We start from the raw sequence: 20,920 nt of genomic DNA, 5'->3' as shown, positions 1-20,920 counted from the left end.
TCCTTTAAACCTCCCTGATGCAATCACCCATCCAATACTGCCATGCCCTCACTCTGTCCTGGCAGGCACCTGCATATGTTGGGAGATCAAGGAGATGCTATGGAAAGTGACCAAAAGGTGGTGAGCAACAGGGATTGCACCCTTTGGGCAAATGTCCCAGTGTCCAGAACTACTGAGAGAGAGCAGGAGTTCCAGGTTGAAATGGAACAAACACGCAGAGGAAAAGCAGCATCAACACTGCATACATACGTTGTCTGTATCCCTAAGGTTAATGCTTGCATTGTAAGGCTTAGCAGGAGAAAGTACTTCTATGCTAAAATGAAGAAATCCTCTTTTTGCTGACAAGGGACATTGCAGTTAATGACTTCCACAGGGATTATGTCACTCCTAACCTAACCTGGGGTTTTAACGAGTTACTCTTTGTATCAGCAGGTTAATAATCTGTACGCATAGCATTAATAAGAAAGCCTCAGAGAAAAAGTCAGAGAAAAGCAATCTGTTTGTAGTTCAGAACACATTGAAAACACAACAGATCAGCCGAGTGAAAACAAGACATTGACTCCTACACTAACAATGTGCTTAGAGGTTATTACAGTCATTGCTAACATAAAATTGCTCATAAAATCATACACAGAGCTAGTCAGTACACAAGCAGGCAGCAATTTTACTTGACGTTCCTCTTCCTCCACTTCTACCCATTTGTTCCATCAACATATCAGGATCTCTGTCTCAGACTGTAAGCTACCTGGAGCAGAACCAGGTATTCCCTGCATGCTTTTTCAACATGCAGTGCAGGATCTTTGGTCTACTTAGTTTTGTATATACCACCTCAAAATCAATATCTAAATATCTAAATATATCTAATAAATATCTAAAACGCAAGCAGGGATCACTGGCCTTGTACAAAATCTTCAAACCAATGAAGTTAGAGGAACACAATATTGAGTTTTCTTTGTGATGCTTTTTGGTTGTATTTTAATGACATTTGGGGGCATTCTCAGTTGGTACAGCTTTGTAAAGCTGCAGGGCAGAGAACAGGGTTTGCTGCTGCCTGCTGAGAGCCTGGCTCATTGAGCCTGGCTTGGAGAAATCAGCCTCTCTGTTTAATTGCAAGACACAGCTGTTAAAAAACCATGCTACATAGTGGCCCTGGTGTCATTCAGGCCTGGGAACCTGGGTGGCACACAGCATTTGAACTTGGGAAGGGAATGTGTTCTTTAAATTGACTTCAGTTTTTCTATGGCATCAAGGCAAAGATCCACCCCCAGAAAGTGCCTGCTATCTAACTGTTCAATTTCTAATGATTTATAATTCCCCTAATAAGGGATTTGCATAAAAGCCCTGACTGTTTTAAATGATGCCTTATTTTATGCCTTAAAAGCGTAGAGCAGATTTATCTTCTACGTCAGCCTGCTTTATAGCACTTGCTTCTACTTGAAAGCTACAGGGACTGCAAATCAACATTAAGCCTCCTTTTCCTCCATGGAAGTGGGATAAACCTTTAGGCAAATTGCTAAGTGCACTGCTAAGCCCCTAAGCTTTCATGGCATTGATACTCACAGACTAATAGCAATCCTCAAATCTGGTCGAAACTGCAGAAAAATTTTCATTGTGAATCAGAATTGGGGTCTTCACCATTCCCTGGAATTGTGTCTCAAGGTTTTTCTTGATTTAGAAATATTGGGAAAAGACCATGGTTGTCCAAAAGTTAGTGATGATATAAGAAAGAAATACGTAGAACATTCCCCCAGAAGCTAAGGAACTTCAGGTCATATGAAGTGCTTCTGTGAAAACCCTGTCTAAATATACACACTGAGGTAGGATTGGCTGTTAAAGGCCTAAGGCAAAGATGGATGCTCTCAAGAAATAAACTCCCCCCAATAAGTATAATGAAATCCTGTAACATTGTGTTTACTTGAACATTTGTTATGGAGCCCTTGCAAACCTGAGAGAAGCAAATAAGTGAATTATTGTTCTCCTTATAGACAGCACAAGGTGAATGTTCTTGCAGATGTATCTAGGTAGGCACATGATTCTAATACTTGATTTTAAGAGGTGCTATGTCTTTGTAATCTCATACACTTAAGTGGAAATCTAGGTTTAAAGCATTGTTTTCAAACTCTGCTTAAATCATCAGCTAAAGGAAATGAGAATACCTCTTAGCACTAGAAGAAGAACAACTTTTACTGGACCTATTGAGGGAAAAAAATAATTGCCAGAGGTCCAAGCATTTCCATACAGTACCTGAGGATCAGGATTAATACCAGTGACAGGACTGAGCAGGACAGAGGGAATTGCAGGAAGAGGACACAGCTGGTTTTAGAAGTAATCAGCCAGTTCTGCCCTCTACCAGGTAACACCTGGAAGCCACATACAGGCTAGAAATGAAGAAATCTTCTGGTAAAAAATGAATGTTTCTTGTAGATCATTTTTAGTCTGCAAAGAATCAATAGTTACAAAGCACTGATCACGGTCTCGGGAACTTTCTGTCCCATACCATGCACCTGTAGCAGCTTTCTCTGTCTGCAGACAGCTCTGCCTCACACTTCACACATCTGCACTTCAGATTCTGCAAAGCAAAGCCCTAGATTAGCTTCTCAAAGCATCATATCACATAACCCGAACTCTAGACCTGTTCCTTCACTCACAGAAAGCACGCTCTTTCCATGATCCTGGGTCCTATTTATCACCCCATAAGGTCTCTACTCCCAAGCCCAAGGGCAAAACTGAAGGTCCTGCCACTGTTGGGGCTCCTGGCCCAGCAGATGGAGCTGGAGAGCAGATGCTGTGTGCAACAGCCATCAACTGTGCGGAAGGGCTCACACCATAGAGAGGGGACATGCCTTCACATAGACCTGACTCAAAGAAAGCGTCTCTTAGTGAGTGCAAGGAGATCAGCAGCACTGCCCTTCCTCCAGAGCACTCGACGCACTCAGACTGCTCAGCTATAACGCTCCACCACAGACGGTGACTGTTGAGTTAATAGCAGTATTCACCTTGTTGCAAGATGCTGGTGTAAAATAGCTGGCTCACAATACTGGTCAGCCCACAAATATTACTCCAAAGCACATTACATACCACACCTAAAGAGGAAGGAAATGCCATAAACAGGACCATAAACCAGCCCAATACAATGAGACATTAATTTGTAAAGGGCTTCATAAGGATATAAATAAAAAGCCTTATTAATTTCAAGATTTTTTTTTTAAGATTAAGACTAATATAAATACTGTTACATTAACATTGCACTGCACTGTTATATTACAGTTTCCCATCACCAAACTTGCCCTCTGAGTCCCTTTTTCTTCCAGATCGGTTCTTAATTAGTAGGACTTTCACACAACAAAACTGGTGACCTCAATGAGACCCAATTAGAAACTGACAGAATCACAGCCATGCAAAGTATCTTTTCTGCAACAGGTATTATCACACCTAGAAAGTGGAGCTCAAGCCTGGAAAGGACTCGAAGCTCTCCATATCTAATGAAAGAGATTGTGAGAGATCACAGAAGGTGTCCCTGCCTGTGGCATGGGGTTGGAACTGGATGAGCTTTAAGGTCATTTCCAACCCAAACCCGTCTGGGATTCTATGATTCTGAGCCACCACAGAATCATTGTGTGATTGAATCATACAGACAAGAACCATGCTGCTCTGCAGGGTGCTGGTGTGCCTAATTGGGAATGCTAAGTAGATTCTTAGAAAGCATACTCTGTACAAATCTAATTCCCATCAGACAGGCTGTAACTGCAGCTTGTCTGTCAGCATGCAAGAGTTACAAGAGGGGACTGTACGAGCATTTGTTCTGACAGTAAGTCAAGAACCTAAACCATGCAAGGAGGTTTGAATTTGCTTCGCTTCTACTGGTTGTTTGGAGGACAGAAATAAAACAACCCAGACTAAACCACAAAAACCTGACAGAGATGGGAAGAAACATAGCAAAACCACTAGATACAGGGATAGATGCCTTCCTACTTGAATAAGTCTTATTGATCTGGTAGGAACAGGAGCTTTTGCCTTGAGAAACCATTATTATATTTGTATTCATAACTATTAGACCTTGGGAGAGAGAAATAAAATGTGACAAACAATAAAAGACACACAGATGACACTGAAGTGTCCAGTAAATAAAAAGTTGATGGCTTAGAGGTCTGGAATACAGCTCAGCTCCAGTTAATAACAACTTGGGGCGAGGGGGGACCCAAGCAAACTAAACCAAGAAAAATATCTTAGCAACAACCTGAAGTGCCATGACACCTGCAGCTGCCCTGGTCCTGTTCTTGGTGATGAACTGTACCCCAGCATTAGAGTGTGACTCTACAGCAGGCAACAAGCCAACATCAAATAACATCAAAGCCAAAAAGTAACAAATGCATTCAGCATGTTCAATCACAGTAGGGTCAGGAATTAACAGGGGACAAGCTGGGGAAAGGCAAACCTTGCCTTGTTGATACTGATAGGGCCTTAGGCTCTTAGACCAGCAATACAATGTCTGCTGCAAAAATCACAGTCATATAATAATGTGAAGAAAATCCATGACCAACTGTTACTCTGCTATTACAAGATATGAGTACAGATACACAAAGACAGACATTTCTATGTTAGCATCAAGCAGGCATGAATTGGACCTAATAGTTTGTGTAGTCTTATACATACCCACCTTTGGCACTGAATAATACACTCTGGACTCTACATATTGAGTACATTAAAATATCCATTTGTCATAACACTTCTGGTTAACATTTACACTACTTGGTATGGCTTCTTTTATAGAATCCAAAAAAAAGACTAACTAAGATTGTCCTACTTTCTTATAGCAAAGAGATACAACAATACCACCTGGAAACCGGGCCCTATTTTGAAGGTAAACCATGGTAAGTGATGCTCTTCACACCCCTAGGAGACAACTGAAACAAGAATCTGCCACAACAGAATTTTGTTACCAGATTCAATTGTTAAAAACCTCTATGATAACAGTACAACAAGAGCCTGAAGACTTAAGTGTGAAGAATAAAATCAATCACCAACAATTTTTCTCCAGCAATAGTTGAAACTGCCCAGGGAGGAATGGGGAGACAGGACTACTTGCTGTTGCTTCCCTGGTGTCTGCTGCAGCTGAATTTCTCAAAGACTTGTGTTAAGCTTAATCTCTGCTAGGGAAAGTAGCAGCTTTACAAATGCCTTAGGAAAGCAAAACTGTCAAAAGCAATTGCTACAGTAGAGCCTCTAATGAGAGGAAACCTCAGTTACACACAGTCCTAGTTTGAGGAACACTGACCGAATGCCTTGGATGTCCACTCCTGTACATACTAGCTGAACTCAAGCAGTATCAGGAACCGCAAATGAGGCACCAGAATAGCATTTGCAATTTATACATGGACTGGAAGCTCTGTACAGCTTGTTCCACCAACCTGTGATACAACACATCCCTGCTCCAAACAAATGTTCAGAGCATCCCGAGCCCACAGCTTCAAAAGTTCATTCATTAATTGCATAACACTGGGTATGTATTTTGAGCATAGTCAGTGCTCAATAATTTTGATATGGCCAACACCTCAGCTGAAACCACCAGAGAGCAACAAGGCACACGGACAGAAGGCAGGTCAGTCTCTCCTCCTCCATTTTCTTTGCTCCACACAGCAAACATCTTGAATTCGGTTACTTTACACAGAAATCAGAATTAAGCTCTTGTCTGAGGGTTTACTCCTGTTCTTCATCCTTAGTATCATTAGCCCTGCTGCTCCTGCTGCCAAGTCCTCAAACACTAATGGCAAGGTTGCTTACTGTTTTGGGGTTGGGATTTTTGGTAGTGTGTTAATCATGACATTTGTTGCCAGCATCAATCATTTCCTTGCAGGAGCACTGGAGCCACAGCTGTCATACTCCAGCCTTTATGATACATTATGGGCAATGTAATCTTTACTGCTCACAGGCAGGCAGCTGCAAGCAAAAGATGTTTGCTGCAGCCAAGTAGGGGAAGCATAAGGACGTTTTTAAACCATCTTTACACCTCTTCCTCCATTTAAACTTCACATGGTGTGTCCAGCAGGTACGACTCAGATATCTAGGCCCCCCTAAGACCACCTGCTATTGTGTCTTCTCAGCAAGAGGAAGTGTGGAGAACGAACACATCTATTGCCACACTCCTGCTAACATTATCAGGAGTGAAGCAAGCAAAAATAGGGTAGAAAAATCTACCAGCTCACTAAAGCCACAAGTGTTATTTTGAGCCACCTGAGAGAAACTCACCAGCCTCAACAGAGTGCAGGGCCAGCACCTCAGAGGTTATTCAGTCACAGTATAGTTATTCAAGCAAATGACCCACAGGAGATCTGGGGATCTGGGGTACACAAGGATAGCTGCTCTCCAAATGTAGCTGCATACATTTTCCAGCAAGTCAGCTATTCTGCATAGGTAGGATAGGCATTTATAGCAGGAAGCAGTAGCAATAATACCTAAAAAACTGTCTCCAAAAAAAAGACATTTGCTCTGTGAAATGACAGAACCAACAAACTAGAACCCAGGGCTGCTATTTCACAGCTCTGCTGTTTTCAGGATATGAGTTCATATCATCCCCTTCATTACAACTGTATGTGCTGGATTATCAGTTGTGTGCTACACCTCTCAGACTGGCATTCTATTACACAGCACAGACTGCAGTCTACCAGAGCTGAGGGAACAGAGTCTAAGGTCCTGCCTCTGGGCCGTGACTCCTGGGAGCCAAACAGCAAGACAATATTCCCTCTGGAACTTCACATAGTTAAAATAGAAGAGTTAAAAAGAAAACCTATAACACATGCCAAAGATATACCTCCTCTGAATCCAGTTAAATTTCTAAACTGTGGGGTTATAGCCTCCAAAAGTGCCTTACCAGCTAATGAGCAGTAGAGACAAAAAGCCCATACCACAGAGAGCTGGCTTCTCATCTGCGCTAAATCTAAATTCAGCATAACTGAGGACAGCTTGAGTTGGCAATCAGCTGGAAGCAATCATTCAGCTCCCACAGTACTGAGCTCTCCCCTCAGTCTAATTTAGAGCAGCACTCATGCTCTGTACTGGCTCACTGAAATTGGAACTTGAATTGGCCAAGCCAATAGCCAAGCCTGGGCCTTAGTGAAAACCTGTGGTCACTGGCTGCGGCTGCTGTGCATGACTAGCAAGTGTAAACACTGCTACTCACTTTTATCTTCTGGGTCTCAGTGCTGTTCTGGGCTGAAGACTCATCTGCTGCTGTTAGACAAGTATGTAGGGCCAACCCACCCTCTCCCCAGGCCTGCTGCAGCCCTACCACCTCAAACAGAGCCTTGAGTCCATCTTCCATTTTCACAGAAGGCACCTGTAAATCCATTTGAACATAATTTCATTTTTAGATGGCTGGATTTAGAAACTCAAAATAACCCTTTATCTTGCTCTGCTGCTTTTGAGTAGACCCCCATAATGTACAATAATACAAGGAGCACTCATGTTCAATTCATGGATTAACTGTGATTTAGCCGTAAGAAAATCAATAAAGTCCAAATTAAATAGGAATAACATGTAGGGTTTGATATATCATAGGATTTATTTTGTCAATGTGGACTTGCAAACTCTGGCTTCCACCAGTTTCGCTATGTGAAAGTCAGAATTTGCACTAGTTCTCTGTTCCAGCAAGAAATGGGAACAGTCCCTGTCAACGCTGCACTTCATGTTCTTGTCACAGTGGCAGCATGTGCTGCCTTTATTAATGGTAATGAGACTGAGCCAATCTCGGTTCAAAAATCAATGCTAAGTGGTTATACTATTCTGGGGAGCTGGTACAGGCTTCCTGAATAAGCCTTGGTCTTCCCTTTTAGTGAACACTAATAGCCAAAACCCTGTCTGTCCCTCTCCAGCAAATACACCTCTTAGACTGAGGTGTGTGTGGGAGGCAAACATTCCATTTTCCAATATAGACCCAAAACAATAAGGGTAAAAAGAAACTTCTGCCAACCCCAAAATGATCACAGGACATCTTTTATCATGAATATCACTTTCGTTCCAGAGATAGGGTTTGAGCAGGACAGACCACTGTTTGGCTCATAAGGCTGAAACATAATGAGCTTTACCATAGAGAATACATGAGAAAATTTATTACTGGGTAGAAGAGAGGCAGAAATGATACTTGAAAAAGTCTGGGAAGGCACTGTGGTACTGCAAAGCATCCTGAAACCTGGGGAGCAGGTGAAAGAGGGCAGAAGGCTATGGGAATGCCAGACTAAGGCAACTGGCAAAGCCATGAGAAAGGAGTAGCAGCCACCGTGTGAGGCAGAGATGGTATGTTTGAATTACAAGAATGCAATTCCTTCCTTGGGTTCTGGTGAATACAGAAACCACTATGTCTTGTTCTCATGGTCTATACCATCACTATGGTCATGATGGATTAACAGCTCTGCTATTTACTGTATATATAAACCAAAACTATTTACAGCGAGATAAATGCCTTCAGAAATATGTTCTCCCCATAGGGCCAGATTGGATACTCAAACTGCTGCATAGGTCAGCTGTACGACTCAAAATAGCACTACCAAGTCCTTGACTACTTTGAACACTGATTTCACACAGGAAATCCCACAGTAGTTCCACCACTGGGGAATGGTCCCATCGGGAGAGTCATGCTCTCTACTGATAGATATCAGCACATCTCCAATGAAATCAATACATATGCTGATTTACACAAGCCTGGAGGCCAGTGAATCAGTGGAGGGGCATGAATTGTGACCAGATGAGAATCTGGGATAAATATGCCACAAGCTTTCCACTTCTTTCAATTAAAGACTTTTTCATTGCTACCCAACAGCTCTTTGAGAACCTCTCTGAAAAAAAATCAGTGGAGTTTAGCCTGGTTTCTCCTGGGCACAAAGTCCATTACAACATTTGACCCTGTAGTCTTAGTAGAGTGACGCTGAGCCCTGGAAGATGAGATACCCTTGGAAAAAGCTGCTACAAGTCAGAGCTCAGGTTTAAATGGGAATAATACTAGGGAAGACAACTCACACTGCAGCTGGTCATGAGCTGACTAGTTCCTGAATGGAAGATTCAGACTCTGGTGCTGCTGAAGTGATGATTTTCATTAGCACTGAACTAACATAAAAGAATGTTAGCAATGTTTTGATGGAAGTGAGAGCATCCTTAACAATTAATACTGTTTAAGTGGAGTTTAAGTGATTTAAAAGCCTTGTCTGCTCAGGGTGAAACCTACCTGGAGTACACAGGTTGGGATTGGTATTCCAAGGTCTTTAACCAGGGAAAAAGAATGAGGCCAACGTGCAGGAGAAATACACATACCCTGCTCTTCCTAGGGGAAAAGACTAATATGGGGTGGATGGGAAGAGTGAGGAATAGGTGGTTCCTTTACAGGAGAAAAATATGTCATCCAAAAGACAATTAAGGGGAAACAGACCACCACTTTTTTACAGACCTCTTGACTGTCAGAAAGGATCTATTCTTAACCAGAACAAGTGGTAAGAAATAGGCACTTGTGTGCATCTGCTTCTTGTTCCAAGGACGAGGTATAGCACTTCCACACCCCTCTACTTCAGTAATCCCTTCTGACCACTGTGAGTCTGGCCCAGCAATGTTTTACTTTTTGTGCCCTGTTCTTTATGAACTACAGGCACAATCCAGCCCCCCTGACTTCAGCAAGACTCATTTACTGAATTTAAAGTGAGTTAGAACATAATTTCCCCTTTTCTCAGCCACTGTTTGGCAGCTGTTGGAAGAAGGAGATTTCAAGAATTATTATATATTCATCAGAATATATATGGGCAAAATACAGCCTTAATCGTGCAGAATCTTTTGTGTACTTCCACCACAGGTACTCACCAGAGGGAGCAGCCGTGTCACAAGAGCCTGGATGATGGCTGCTCTCAGCAGCACAGCAGGCCCCTGCTCCCTGTGCTGATCTGTAGCTACTTGGCCACAACTTGACAGCCAAAAGGTCAGAAGCAGCACCTCATTTTTCATAGTGTGGACTAGGCAATGTGTCAATAGCTGGCAAGTAAGAGGCTTCCTGTCAAAAAATATTATGAAAATGGAAGTCATTCGAATTACTGGAACTATATTCATCATCAGGAATGAATTACATTCATTGCCAACAGAGAGGGGCAATTAATACCTAGCAAGCATTTATCAAAGAGGAAGCACAAGCCATAAAATCTAGGTCATTATATCAGTGACACCTTTCTGAGCACTTCAGTTCTTCTTGAAGAGCTGTCACCCGGGACTTCATTTAGTCAAACACTGCTTGGTGAATGGAACAGCGCATGGTCACAGCTGGAAATAGCCTGGTCAGGTTTTATCTGTATACTTTAGGATTCATGGTTTTTTCTTTTTTCTTTTTTTTTTTTTTAAGATCACTGAAATGCCTTCAAAATAATCTGTGTCAAAACTTTCATTGTTTTCTGCTTTATTTAACAAACCTCATTTCAATAGACAATGGTACATTTAAGCTGACTCTTCTCCTTTCTTTAGTATTGATATGTAGTTATTTAGGATGCAAACTCTCCCTCCTTTTAGAGTCCTATTCTTTAAGAAACAACCCCAAGCTTGACCCATGGGGTTATTGTTTATGGGATATTTTTTGTTCTCCCAGTGATGCTGGAGCTGCAGCTGTAATTACTGGCTTGTTATGCCCATCTATAGTCAATGTGCTGCCCCTGACAGTTCTTTTATTCAGAACCTGGACCTTAAAATCACATTTTCCAGTATGTACAAGTGTATTGCTTCTCAACAGCTACGATCATAGAATCATATCATAGAATCACAGGCTGGTTTGGGTGGGAGGGGACCTTAAAGCTCATCCACTTCCAATCCCCTGCCATGGGCAGGGTCACCTTCCACTAGACCAGGTTGCTCCAAGCCCCATCCAACCTGGCCTTGAACACTGCCAGGGATGGGGCAGCCACAGCTTCTCTGGGCAACCTGTGCCAGCCCTCAGCACCCTCACAGGCTGAGGCTCTCCAGGTTGAACAAGCCCAGCTCTCTCAGCCTGTCTCCAGAGCAGAGCTGCTCCAGCCCTCGCAGCATCTCCATGGCCTCTGCTGGAGTGACTCCAACAGCTCCACATCCTTCTTAAGTTGATCCTTCAATAAATACCCTCAAGGCCCCACAGGCATCCTGAGTACATGTATTCTACAGGCATGGACACACACTCCTTTTGCAAACAGCTGTTCACGGGGTTGACTTTTCCAGGGTTACTTGTTAACAGCATCAGCTGAGGGCCACACTCTCCATTGCAGTCAGCTAAGTGCAACACAGCTGCAATCCCTGCAAATGTCAATTCAATCAACCAGACTAAACTGCTCATTAAAGTATTCAGAGCAAAATTCATCCAAAATAACCTACCATAGTGTGAGACTGGCAAGCACCCCATTTGGTGAGCCGAGCTGTGAAACACTAAAGGAGCACAAAGGGAGCAGAAGTGTGGTGAAGAGCAGCTAAGCATTTATGTTCTCAGTTGTTCCACATAGCCCTTAATGAGGATGTCTGCCCACACCTTTACACTGAATTAACCTTCATTTGATTTACCTGAATTTACTTTGGAAGCTAAATCCACTTAAAGCCACTTTAATTCTGAATTCAAACATCCACAAAGGTGTTTAATGACTAATCCACTTGACAGGTTCATGTAGGTTGTAGTTCTCTGCCTGTCCTCTAAGCAGGTCATTCCCGAAAATGGTTTGCAAAAGATACTCCTAAAAAGCCAAAAGCAGTTCTACAGTGTCATCCAGTGTTTTGGCGCAGAAACCCCTGCCACAGGCACAGCACTGCCTGCAAGGACCAAATAAAGCTGCAATTAGTAATAAAGGAAAAAGAGTTACACATATACTTGGCTGCTGCAATGTGTATTACTCATGTTACTGTAGTCCTGGGAGCTCACTGAATTCATCAAGGCTTTGAGCCTACCAGTGTAATTCCCTTAGGAAGAGGCCTTAAAAGAAACTTGGAGAATTTCAGGAAAAGATTACCTCCTTTGTATCCTGTACTGGTGGTAGGATTCTTTTTTCTTCTCTCAACAAGGCTGTGGGGATCAATGATAGGAGGGAACTCAAGAGCTAAAGATTAAACCAGTATCTACAGATGCTTCAGCAGGAAATTTCCAACTCATTTCAAGTTTGCTTGGCCCAGCAGCAGGGAAGGGCTCAACCAGCTTCTGACAAAGCCCAGCTAAGAATTTTGCTCATCAAGGTTCTTTCTGAGAATGAGTGAGATTTTAACTAATGTTGGTTCTTCCCTCTCCTCCGTCAGCCTCCTTACCCCAACAAGCACCTAGGCATAGAACTACTTAACTAATTTCAGAAATATTAAGGTTAATGGGCAAGAAAGAAGATAATTCTAGGTAAGACACATTCAGTGCTTTCCAAGTATGCCTTCCCACAGCATTGTCCAATCTACCCTAGTCTACCTATGAAGAGAGTTTGATTTGCTTACATGCTACACTGGCTTTTATTTGTGACAGCATTAAATTATGAAAAGACTAAAATTACTCAAATGTTGGGCTATTTTGGGTTGCTCTGGCTAGTGTGATATCAATCATACACAGGCTTGTGGCTGATTGTAATCAAGTGCCAACAATTACCACAGAGTAAATAAGATAAAATTTCCTCTTTCCAAACTGTTTGCTATTTTATTTTACAATTATACTTTACAGATTGCAGCTCTAGCCCTTCATCTCTGTTTTCCACCCCCAGTTCTGCCTGTCTTCCTCTGCTCTAATATAATACCAGTGTAAGCAGCAGTAACTGCATTAAGGAGCCAAGGAATAACCTCTGCTGAAATCCACACCAAAAAAAAAGAAATGAGGGGAAAAGAACTGCAAGACAATTTAAGGATACCCACAAATTCTATCCTTCAGCTACAGCAGGGTTTAAGTTACACACACAGAGGCACAGCCCCAAAGGAAGCTACTGTTCGTACATACCCCCCCCCCCCCCCCCCAGTGTTAAGGCATCTGTACAATCATTTAAAAAGTAGCATTTCACCTCCATATTATTATTTCTTTTGAAAAAACAGAGCTGCTTATGATCACAGCAAGCTGGTGTTTAGCAGTTACAAGTTTGTCAGCCAGGATTAACATCACCCTGTTTCCAATAAAATAGCTGAAGTGTATTAAGTGATGCTTTTGCTGGTGGTTTTAAGAGCCTCGTTGGCACTGCTTTCACCACACCTGTGTACTGGATCAAACAGCTCCTGTTCCTACGACTGGGAAACATCAAAACTGTTAGAGGCTGGAGGGGCCAGGTGACAACTTTTCTGCTGGTGTCCAGCAAAGTTTGAGTCTGATAACAAGTGAAAGCAGCTACCAATTGTTGCTTGGGTACCACGCTACATCACACATTTAGAAAGTTGATTTCACCACATGGACTCAAGAAAGCAGCAAGTATGTCCCAGCCAGAATCGGCTCACCCAGCCTGAGGGTTTCTCCCATTGGAAGGAGAGATCAGGGAGAAGACAATTTTACTTCATTTTTAAGATAGTCTCTCTTTCACAGGTTAAAACATAGATGTTTCCCTCTTAGCACCTTTCCCAGTACTAACTAAACTGATGCTAACACTGAAGCAAGGTATCTCATTCAATCAAAAGCCGTTCCCTTCTCTGTTGAACAGACTCTAAAACAGTGATAACTGTATCAAAACATCCACTACATGCAAAATGCAGACAAGTTCTACTAGCACAATCTCTGCTTCCTTTACTGGAGGAGGTGAGTGAGGGTGAAGGGGAGGAACAGGCAGAATCTAACTGTCATTGGCTAGAGACTTAATCAAAATAACTGTTTTCAGCCGTGTCTAAATTTATCCTTGTGTGTCATCTGCACCCTGGCTTGGATCACAGATTGAAGAGGCAATCCCTGATGAATGGCAAATTACTGACTGCAGGAACCTTTTGCCAACTGATGCATCTGCTGTAGGTTTGTAAATGTGATCTGATTTCTGAGCACTTCAGCAGCTCCAGCTAATTTCTCTAATGAAAACACTCCACTCTTCTGCAGAACTAGCAGTAGCATTGCATGTTTGTGCTTCCTTCTGGACACAGCTCCTGGTGCAAAATGCAAGCACGGTGTTTCTGTGGTTTTACATTTCTGTTCCACACAGTTGTGTTGCTAATGTAGGAGAGCAGATAGCGAGGACACATCTAACAATCCTGTCCATCTAAGGCAAAGCAGATAACACTCTTTCAGGGCTTCTAAAAATTCTTGCAGTAGATGAAGACATATTGGAAATGTCAAGTGTTTGTTCATTTTCATTCTGTGGGGAAGTAAAAACAATTACAATGCCATCTGTTAGATTATTTGAAATTCCACATTAAATTGTGGAATAAACCCTGAGACCATTCAAAGATCTGCTTTACCATTGCAAAGTGGGAGCAATGGATAAGAATGAAGAAAGTATCTGCATTTCCTTCCTGCAACTCGCAGAATGTAATTAGGAAGGTAATATTTAATAACAAAAAAGAGAATACTATCGATGTTAATGGTCTGAATGGTCTTTCTGTTAATGCATTTTTGTACCAGATTCGCTCTCTGTGAATGGCTGAGTATCAAATGTTCTGAGGTTATAGATCTGAAAACTATGAGGGTGGCAAGATGTTACTGAAATGTTCTGCTCTGAACTGAGTTTCAGATTGCTAAAATTCTGGATTTATGAGCCTCCAAAGCAGATAACTCTGCCAAAGTAAGACTGCAGGAATGTGAAGAGCTGCATAATGTGAGCATTATTGGCTCTGATGGCTGTAGTTCTCCAGTTCAGTTAGGACATTATATATCATGGGAATTTAGGTTAAAAAAAAAATAATAATAAAGAAGTTTTCTTTGCTGGAAGTTATCTTCTTACTCTGGACAGTTATTTTTAATCTTGGGCAGGAAGACTATAACCTTTCCTGATCCAGAAGAAATCACTTTTCCATCTCTGGCAGCATGAATGTGCTAAAGCCAGACAGTGTCTCTGCTGGAGTATAAAAAGGGCAAGTGTCAAAGAGAAAAGTCAGCTTGTCACCAGAAATTACTGGCTATATGAGTGTGGTCCAGGTGTGAGGCATAGAAAAGAACTGATCTCTGTTTTGCACAGGAACCAAGGGCAGAAAGTGTACTTCATATACTTTTGCAGGTCACTGCCAGCTGAGCAGGGCAACCCCAAGTGAATTTGAAAGAAGCTTTATGACCACAAGACTGGCAGAGCTAGTGATACCTAGGATCGGCTACATTTCTGGCTCAGGACATGTCATCATTCTTACAGAAATCCCTCTTTATCCCATCCATAGTCTCTCTCAACACTAATGAGAGACCACCAAGAGATGTGATGTAATGTGAAATAGTGTTCCATACCAATTCTGCATCAGCCTGCATTAAAGGAATTCTGAATCACTTTACTAGAATTAATGACTCATCTGTGCTGTCAGAGAGATGCATAACCCCTCATTCCATGAGAGTGGATAGGAGCAAAATAGTCGACGTCATCTATCTGGACTTGCGCAAAGCATTTGAAACTGTCCCACATGACATCCTTGTCTCTGGAGGGACGTAAATTTGATGTATGGCATGGGCTGGATGTGGCTGCCCACAAAGAGTTGTGGTCAATGGCTCAGTGCCCACTTGGAGACCAGTAATGAGTGGTGTCCCCCAGGGGTTAGAGTTGGGACCGATCCTGTTCAACATCTTTGTTGGTGACATGGACAGTGGGATTGAGCGCACCCTCAGCAAAATTGCTGATGACACCAAGCTGTGTGGTTCGGTTGATACACTGGAAGGAAAGGATGGGATTCAGAAGGACCTGAACATGCTTGAGAGGTGGCCAATGCCAACCTCATGAAGTTCAACCAAGCAAAGTGCAAGGTCCCACACCTGGGTAAGGGCAATCCCAGGCACAGCTACAGGTTGGGCAGAGAAGAGATTCAGAGCAGCCCTGTGAAGAAGGACTTGGGGGTGTTGGATGGGAAACTGAATATGAGCCAGCTTCAGTGTGCACTTGCAAGACCAAAAGCCCAACTGTATCCTGGGCTGCATCAAAAGGAGTGTGACCAGCAGGTTGAAGGAGGTGATCCCGCCCCTCTACTCTGCTCTCATGAGACCCCACTTGCAGCACTGTGTGCAGTTCTGGTGTCCTCAACACAGGAAGGTCATGGAGCTCTTGAAGCGAATCCAGAGGAGGCCACAAGGACATTCAGGGGACTGGCGCACCTCCCATATGAAGACAGGCTGAGAAAGCTGGGACAGTTCAGTCTGGAGAAGAAAAGGTTGCATGGAGACCTTATAGCAGACTTCCAGTATCTGAAGGGGGCCTACAAGGAAGCTGGAGAGGGACTCTTCATCACAGACTGTAATGACAGAACAAGGGAAATGGGTTCAAACTAAAACAGGGCAAGTTCAGGTTAGATATAAGGAAGTTCTTTACTGTGAGGGTGGTGAGGCACTGGAACAGGTTGCAGAAGGAAGTTCTGTAAATGTTCCATCCCTGGTAGTGTTCAAGGCCAGGTTGGACAGAGCCTTGGTCTAGGTGAGGGGTTGGAACTACATGATCTTAAGGTCCTTTCCAACCCAAACCGTTTTATGATTCTATGAGAGTCAAGGGTCTGGCCCATAGGATACGTTAGCAGAGAGACACTGTGGGATCACTCAGGATCACACAAGAAAAAGGTAGTTTTGGCCAAAAATTCAACATTCATTTATTCTATAGTGAAATATTTCCTCCTGAACCAGAAGAATCCCATCCCGTAGGGTGCGCTCCTTGTCCTATCCTGCTCACTTTTGCTTGTCCTGCCAGTACTCCCGCTCTGAGCACACAGCACTGTCCCTGCCACACTCTCTCTCTTGCACATTCTCATTTACCTTACCATGACATCCTGCTCTGTCCTGTCATGTTATTATTATCAGAAAGTTACACACAAGGAGCTCATGCTCTTTTTTGGACAGCATCTTTCTAGTCTACCTGGGTTCACTGGACTATAACTACGAATGAAACACAAAAATGTGTCAGCCAGCACTGACAGGCAAGAACAGCTGAAGTAACAATGACTTCCTTAATAGAACTGCTCTCAATTTACTTCATTAGGTCATACGATGTTTTAACGTCAAATACCAGCCCAACTTTCAGATGACTAAGGACCAACATAATTCTAATGTTCATTAGAACACAATGTTCATGCAGTTGTGAAGCATGCTAATAACCAAAAGTTCTTGAAAATGGGTATTTTCACTTAAATGTGTTCAGGAAAATAAGTGTAAATTGAGGCCATTTAGCACCATACATCTGAGTGCAGCTAAAAATGTCCAATGGCACAAGTAACTGGTACCAAGTAACTGGCACATACAGTTTCTTGTTTATTTTTTTAGAAGTGGAAAAATTTCCTGCCAAAGGCTCAAATCCTAAGGTGAAGAACTGCTCTGACAACTGCACTGGAATTTCAATCCAAGCAGCACTAAGTTCTCTTTGATTTTGTTTGCTTTCTGAGACATAATCATTAAAAATGAGAAGTGTCTTCTCAGTGATTGGTGTTTACACACAGGAACACTCAGAGAGGCTCTGAAGGGTTCCCAGCCTCATTGTGCTGGTGGGCTGACCCCATGTAACAAAAAGTTCTTCCTCTAATGAGTTTCTACTCCTGGTTAACAAGCAGCAGCTGAAATAAGTAAAAGAAGTTTAATTACTTACACATTTCATGCTAGCACAAGGCTGGGAATCAGGAACTTGTGCCTCAGTCCTGGCTCTGGGATGGAGTATTTCTCTGTGAGACTTTCAAGTGAGGATAATATTTCTTTATCCTTCTCCCTGTCTAGCTGGAATAATTATCAAAAGCCTGTAAAACACTCTGAAAAAGAGTGTAAGATTATCAAGAAACTTTCGACATTCATCTCTGTTCCCTTTCTTTACCTCTCTAAACCCCAACAGCAGCACCCGTATTTTCCACAGCATTGTTCTTCAAATGATTTCAAACTACCTCACAAATAAAATGTGCCACCATTTCCAGAGCCACAGCAGGGGAGGTCATGGTCACTTTCAAATGCTGCAATAGAGCATGGAATTGGTCCTCAGCCATCTGAAATCTCGCTGGTGTTTGGCACATGATTCTATCTGGCTTCAAATACTATTGAAATGGCTCTAGCTTGATACTCCAGGAGATTCACCAGGTACTTATCAACTTGGGTAAAGCCTTATTTTTTCTAGCCTTTCAACTATATGTCTTTTCATGTATTTCCCCTGACACTCTACAGAAATCCCCCAAGAAAATAAAATGGGGGCTGTGGAAGAGCAAACTATACTCAGCTGCTGCACCAGGAAGTTTTAACCAGAGCTCAAGTAATTTGTTTTTCAAACTATTGGCTTCCAGTTTAGAAATGGATTGTGTCCAAGTTGCCACACAGGCTCTGTGATCTTGCATCCAGCTGCAAAATACTAAGCAGATAACCCTCCAGATCTGTGAACTCTCCAAGGCAGTAAATATGGGGTTTAGTGATTCTGGGAGCTGCTAAGTTCTTACAACATCCATTGAAGCTTGCAGGAGCTCTGGGTGCTTGCCACAGAGCTGGATAGAGCTCTATGGTTTTAAAATACAAATAACTGCACTCCATAATCTCAGATAAAGCCTTGAATTCCATTCCCTGCCACTAAGAATAATGCCTCCATAATTATTATTTGCGTAATAACGTGCTTACAAGTTGTGACCAAGCTTATCCCCTTGTGTGTTAAGATTTGGAACTACAGTGCAACCTAAAGCAATGCTAACCAAGAAGGCATGAGAAAAACTCAGAATGCATCTGAAATTACATAGTTTCTTTAACAGCAGTGTAGCCGTGTCATACAAGCATGTACATCCTCTCAAAAAACAAAGGGTCAGCTTCAGTCTCCTTTCATCTACAGATAGCATCACTGCTCCCAGCCCTGAGGTAAGGCCAGGAGTTGTGAATTCTATTCTGAGTCCAAGAGAGAAATTCATAGCAGAAAGCATTTCTCTGTATAATTAAACGTGACTGGCATTTGTTCATACACACTGCAAACTTAAAGTAGCTATTCCTTCTGCCAACAAATGCTAGACCTTGCAAGAGCAAGACCTGAAGAGACAAAATGTACAGAAATGGTTTTCTGTCTTCCTGCCCACCTCATCTAAATGAGAAATAGAATTTAGACTGTAAGCGTTTACATTATTCTCTTCTCTTCAAGTTTACTCTGAACCACCCTGCTTATGTGAATGGAGGAGTATTTAGGACCTCTACTGGCAGCAAGTTCATGCATGTAATTCTGGAAGCTATATTCTTTTTACACATATTAACCTTTCCCTTAAGCAACAGCAACAAATGTTCCCATCTGTCAAGATCATGCATAAGGATATTTAAGAATAAGCCTAAACTCATTTTAATCAATTCCAAGATATGCCAAGGAATATAAAGGATTAAATATTTCACATTTCCTGGGGTCATTTCAAACTTCAACCAGAGAAACAGCACTGAAGCACTAATTTCTTGATAAAGACTTGACTGTTCAATTAATTCTGCAGCCAGAAAGTGCAACAGAGAGAGGTGGGAGGCCCTATGAAGCCATTAGAATGGATCTCCATGTGGAAGTTTAAATTGAAGTTTCTCTATGGCTTTTTAGTGCTCCTGTTGCATTCAGTATGGAAGCGGGTTTCCTGGTTCTGAGCAGTAGGTTTCTGCAGCAATTTGGCTGAGAAACCTACTGAAGCAGATAAGAGGTTATTAAAGCAGGGTTACTGTATATCATGTTTTAACTGTTCTGGTTGTGTGAGCAGAGCCATCAGTCTGTAAAGCTCCTGGCTTGATTTAATCTGTGCCCTAGCAGTGCCAAAGCACACCCTCTTCCCTAGTATCCCTTGCTCAGAGAACATGGAGAGCAAGAAAGCAGCCTCTGCGTGTCTAAAGGAAGTTGTTTACAACAGACATTTAAGGCCTAAATTCTCTGCCTATTAAGGCAAATCCTTAGGATAGACCTGTGCCCTCCTGAGCCTCAGCAGAGGCAGCAGCAGCCTCAGCTCCTCTGGCTCACTGACTGCAGCCAAGGAGACTGCAAAGCAGCTAAACTCAACCTGAGCACGAAGTACAGCGCCAGCAAATACCCCATTTACTTTTGCTGGCACTAAGTGGAAAGCTGAAGAGGAGGCCAGAAACTCAGGCTCTGGGCCAGCTACCAGTCGCCTGTGCTAGAATAACATTTTCTTGGGAACTTCCATCCTATTCCGAACCCTGTGTACTGGCCTGGTGGTACAAACAGGAATCTTGGCCCTCTGATTATGCATGCTAAATTTAACTACATCTCTAATTGCCTTCGTTTATTTTTAAGCCTTTCTTGAATTGAGGCAGCAAGTTCATTAAGTACAACAGATTTGAATCTTGTTTCAGGAACTCATTAAATCCCTCCCTGCAAAAACCAGGGGAGAGATTCAGGGGCCATCTGCAGGCTGGTTGGCACATTGCTGCCGGCCACAGCCCTGCAGACAGTCCGGGAGTGAAGCACAAGCCAAATTCAGCTCCGATGTCAGAAAAAGATTTAGGGTAGGAAATAGTTTGTAATGTTAATAGTTAATGTGCTTTTTTTTTTAAGCTATAGTAAAATAATAGCAAGGGCTCAATGCTGGGTTCAGTTACATCCACACAGGTGCAAATGTAGCAGTGGCTTTGGTTCAGTATGTATGAAAACATTTGGTCACAGGGTGATTTATACTCATAAGCCCAGTTTTAGAGTAATACAGATATAGAAAAACTCAGTTACTGTGCCACAAGATCATTATGACTGAAATAAGATTGTACAGTTTGTCTCCACTTCTCCAAAGATGTATAATCACCACTTTGTGGAAGATTAATTGGTATTTCTGTACAGAACTAGCTCAAACCTTATTTCTTTCATAACTGGTAGATCAGGTCTTTCTACATTCTCTCTATCAAGACATGAACTTCACTTTCGTA

The 20,920-nt window shown here is 42.4% G+C and overlaps 1 protein-coding gene across 1 annotated transcript in view; it reads right to left on the bottom strand.

The window, feature by feature from the left end:
- The window catches only part of DNAAF8 (dynein axonemal assembly factor 8), a 96,911-nt gene that overhangs the window by 56,323 nt on the left and 19,668 nt on the right, over positions 1–20,920 (bottom strand). The window contains 3 exon segments of the mRNA XM_062611966.1: positions 7,174–7,333; positions 9,838–9,985; positions 9,987–10,024. Coding sequence (XP_062467950.1) covers positions 7,174–7,333; positions 9,838–9,985; positions 9,987–10,024 — 346 coding nt within the window.

Source organism: Pezoporus occidentalis, unplaced genomic scaffold (assembly GCF_034315485.1).
Source record: "Pezoporus occidentalis ecotype Australia unplaced genomic scaffold, CSIRO_AGI_Poc_V1 ctg158, whole genome shotgun sequence".
Lineage (NCBI taxonomy): Eukaryota > Metazoa > Chordata > Aves > Psittaciformes > Psittacidae > Pezoporus > Pezoporus occidentalis.
The sequence above is the reverse complement of the archived record's forward strand: the minus strand, read 5'-3'. Positions and strand labels throughout refer to the sequence as shown.